Genomic DNA, 4,089 nt, shown 5'->3' with positions numbered 1-4,089 from the left:
GCAGGATAGGCAAGGCATAGAAATTGGAAAGGATTTCTACCTGGGAATGGTTTGGATTCAGTGACCTGGGAGCATGTGTCCTCAGTTGTTCCCCTAACGCCTAGTACAATGTCTGGCGTGTGGTAGGAACTCAATCACTTCTCGATTCTAGAAGGAATGAACAGGGGAAGACTAAATCGTCTCGTGCAAGGGAATCACTGCCAGGAACTGGTGCTCAGCCCAGACCCAGGCTTGGGCAGCATGTCCCATGGGTTTATTGACACCACGCCAAGCACTTGAAACACTAAGGAGAGACCGAATCATGCTCCTTCCCAGTGAGAAGATTGTAGGGAGGACATCAGAGAAAGACATCCATCTAGTACAGGAAAAGAACCACCAACATTTGGGGCTTGGCAGAAGCAAAATATGCTCTGAGCATGGTGTAGGTGTCACAGTGCTGGGAGGACTGGGTTCTAGATTCACCTTGCCAGGGACCTGCATTGTGACCTCAGTTTCCCCACCCGAACAATGGGAGATCCCACGAGTTGACCTCTCAGGGTACTTTCTGTGCTGATGCCCTAGGAATTCATGAGGTCAAAGAAGCTTGGGCTCAGTCCCAGAGAAAATAGGTTTGGGGCTGAGCTAAGAATTTTAGTTCAAAGGGCCATGATAAAAGCAGATTCTGAAGGTCAATTCACACAGAGTAGCTGATGAAGCAGGCCGTGTGAAGGGGCAGGTGAACGAGCCCACTGAGTTCAGAGGCCAGCAACACCTCCAGTGCAAGGCTCAAGGTGTGCTTCATGCATGGAGACCCGAGCTGACCTGAGAGACAAATCAGATTTCTGTAGGCTAAGGGAAAAGGAGAAGAGCATTCCCATAGTGGGAACAGTGTAAAGCAATGGCTAGAGGCTTCCTTAAATCAGGAGGACCCTCAGACACCGGCTAGCACATTGGTTCTCAAAGTGTGGTACCTTGTCCAACAGCAGCAGATCACCTAGACCTAGTGAGTCAGGAACTCTGGAGAAGAAGCCCAGCAATGTGTTTTAATAAACTTTCCAGGTGATTCTGGTGCATATGAGGATCTCTGGTCCAGCCCATTGAATATTTATCTACAGTAGGTTGATGGGTGCTCTGTAAAAGGAAAATCGTGGTCAAATAAGTTTGGGAATTACATGTTCTGCATGGCTTTTGGAAAGTCACAAATCACATTGGTATATTAAAGGCTCTGAGAAGTCCTGTAGTAGAGCTTTATTTATTTTTGATTAATCCAGCGTTGTCTCAATTTGACTTTTCAGTTTGCCTACTAACATTTCCATTAACACTCTCTCAGTGAAATGCTGATTTAAATCATTTTTCACGTTGATAAATTGCAGCCTAGAGGTACGGGGATTGCCCAAAGTCACAGAGAGAGTGTGTGTCAGAGCTGGACACACACTCATCCCGAAAGAGGCTCTGGGGGCTCCCCGCCATCCCACACGTTCTTTCTGCCCATCGCAGCCGTGTGTTTCCCCAGAACCCTGAAGGATGGAGCTGGTCAACGGGACCGAGGGCTCTGAGTTCTTTCTGAAAGGATTCTCCGGCTACCCGGCCCTGGAGCGCCTGCTCTTCCCTCTGTGCTTGGCCATGTACCTGGTGACTCTGCTGGGGAATGCGGCCATCATAGCGGTGAGCGTGCGGGACGTCCGTCTGCACACGCCCATGTACTTCTTCCTGGGCAACCTCTCCATCCTGGACATCTGCTACACGTCCACCTTCGTGCCCCTGATGCTGGTCCACCTCCTGTCGGCCTGGAAGACCATCTCCTTTATTGGCTGCGCGATCCAGATGTGCCTGAGCCTGTCCATGGGCTCCACAGAGTGTCTGCTGCTGGCCGTCATGGCCTACGATCGCTACCTGGCCATCTGCCGGCCACTCAGGTACCCGGTGCTCATGAGCCACCGACTCTGCGTGCTGCTGGCGGGAGCCGCCTGGGTCCTCTGTCTCTTCAAGTCAGTGGCTGAGACGGTCATGGCCATGAGGCTGCCCTTCTGTGGCCACCACGTGGTCAATCACTTCACCTGCGAGATCCTGGCCGTGCTGAAGCTGGCCTGCGGCGACACGTCGGTCAGCGAGGCCTTCCTGCTGGTGGGCGCCGTCCTGCTGCTGCCGGTGCCCCTGGCGCTCATCGGCCTGTCCTACGCGCTCATCCTGGCCGCCGTCCTGAGGGTGCCGTCGGCGGCCGGGCGCCGCAGAGCCTTCTCCACCTGCTCGGCGCACCTGGCTGCCGTGCTGCTTTTCTACGGCACCGTCATCTTCATGTATATGAGGCCCAAGCGCCAGGAGGCCCGCGTCTCTGACGAGGCCTTCACGGTCCTCTACGCCGTGGTCACGCCCATGCTGAACCCCGTCATCTACAGCCTGAGGAACCAGGAGGTGAGGGAGGCCGCCAGGAAGGTGTGGGGCAGGCGGCGGGCCTCCGGGTGAGGGGCGCCCGCGGGTCAGCCCGAGAGACGAGGACGGCTGGGGCGCAGGGCTGGGTTTCTAGAATCTTCGTCCCAGGAAGGCAGCACCGAGCCCGCCAAGCCCCAGTGGCCGCGCTGCTGCTTCCCGGGCGCCCAGCAGCGCTCCCTGCGTGTTTGCTCCGGCCCCCCGGCGGCCTCCCGGTGGCCTTCTGGTGGCCTCCCGCAGCCTCCAGATTCTAGTCTTCCTCCTCCTTCCGATCTGTCCTCCGAGGGGCAGCCAGCGGGGTCATTTTAAAAAGCACGTGATCGTGTCACTCTCCTGATTAAAACCCCTAAATGGCTTCCCCTGCTCTCAGGACAAAGTGCGACCTCTTCAGCAGGCAGCGAGGCCCTTATAAGCTGGCCCTGCTGGCCCCACACCCCCCTCCTGACAGCCACACACCAGGCAGGTGGGGGCCTCGTGTTGCCCAGCTCCGTGCTCTTCTTGGTTCTCCCCACAAAGCAGCCCCGACCCAGCACACAACTCCTCGTGTAAAAGGACTGCCTGACCCTCAAGGCCCAGCACAAAAGCCACCTCCACCAGGAAGCTGCCGCCCTTTGCTCCTCGCACTGTGCTCCTCCTGCTCTTTTTTCATGTTACTGTTAAGAGCAGGGAGTGTTGAATTCCTCTATTTCCCAAAGTCCAGCCCTGCCCGACCCCAGGCCCCACACAGGTTTCCGCAATAAACAAATGAACATGTCAATATAGGAATAATAATGGCAGAGCCTGGGGTTCTTCCCAAATCTGAGCAGAGCTGAGATGAGTGCACAGATGGCAGGCAAGGCTCAGTGCCCCTGGGAGAGGAGAGGAGAGGCAGTGATGAGGCCCCAAGTCCAAGATTTCCAGATCTGCCCAGCCGCCAGGACACCAGTCACCTGGAGCAGCCCAGGGCCTCATCTTCCGTTAGTAGCAGCAGCTTCCAGTACCTCCCTGTGCGGCATCCAGGCCTCACCTGGCTTTGGGGAGTCCTGCTCTACCGCTCTTCACCCCACCCCCCGGGATCCTGCCATAGCTGACCCTTCCTGGTGCTCAGCCTCTTCCCAGTTTTCCTTTCTGAGAGCTAATGAGCACAGTAGAAGTGGACAGAGACTCTCACAGCATCTCCGTTCCCTGCCCCCTCTGGCCCAGTAGTATCATCTGTATGACGGGAGAGCTGGTCTTGGCCTCCAAGCAGGTAAGCACAGCCCTTGCTTGAGTCCTCAGTTCCCCTCTGTCCCTCTTTCTGCCTCTGTTGGTCAGAACAGAGGCACAGAGGAGAGAAGCACCCCCCTCCCCACACCTCAACCCTCTTGACCAAGCCAGAGGGAAGGCTGCCAGCCAGGACTTTCTGCTGAGCCTTCAATGACACTGTAGGAGTTTGGACTTCATCCTGTGGGCATTGGATTTCTTTTGTTAACTTTTAGAGAGGCCACTGATTATACACAATTCATCACCCATGAAATTGGTAGAGACTTTTTAAACTGTCTATTGTTAATTAAGGTGCATTGAAGTAGGTAATGACATATACTGCTGGTGGGGATGGGAGTAAATTGATATGAATTTCCTGAAAAGTTAGTTGGAATTGAATCAAGAGACTTCAAAACTCACCCTTTCACCCAACACCTCTACTTCTAGGAAGAAGACAAGTAG

General features: G+C 55.0%; 1 protein-coding gene across 1 annotated transcript; it reads left to right on the top strand.

Moving 5' to 3' along the window:
- The first annotated feature begins 1,503 nt into the window (after positions 1-1,503).
- Positions 1,504-4,089, top strand: LOC107544944 (olfactory receptor 13J1-like). The gene is made up of 4 exons (XM_016222900.2): positions 1,504-2,438; positions 2,777-2,869; positions 3,589-3,634; positions 4,075-4,089. The coding sequence occupies exons 1-4, from the start codon at positions 1,504-1,506 to the stop codon at positions 4,087-4,089; spliced, it is 1,089 nt and encodes a 362-aa protein (XP_016078386.2).

The sequence above is a fragment of the Miniopterus natalensis genome, chromosome 12 (genome assembly GCF_054644295.1).
Source record: "Miniopterus natalensis isolate mMinNat1 chromosome 12, mMinNat1.hap1, whole genome shotgun sequence".
In the NCBI taxonomy this organism is placed as follows: Eukaryota; Metazoa; Chordata; class Mammalia; order Chiroptera; family Miniopteridae; genus Miniopterus; species Miniopterus natalensis.
The sequence above is the reverse complement of the archived record's forward strand: the minus strand, read 5'-3'. Positions and strand labels throughout refer to the sequence as shown.

What these genes read in the sequence shown, in the direction of transcription:
- LOC107544944 (XM_016222900.2), top strand. Translation starts at nt 1,504, where the DNA reads ATGGAGCTGGTCAACGGGACCGAGGGCTCTGAGTTCTTTCTGAAAGGA. An exon ending in GGCAGGCGGCGGGCCTCCGG is followed by an intron (nt 2,439 to 2,776) that starts GTGAGGGGCGCC and finishes CCCTGCTCTCAG; the next exon opens with GACAAAGTGCGACCTCTTCA. An exon ending in GACAGCCACACACCAGGCAG is followed by an intron (nt 2,870 to 3,588) that starts GTGGGGGCCTCG and finishes CCTCTGGCCCAG; the next exon opens with TAGTATCATCTGTATGACGG.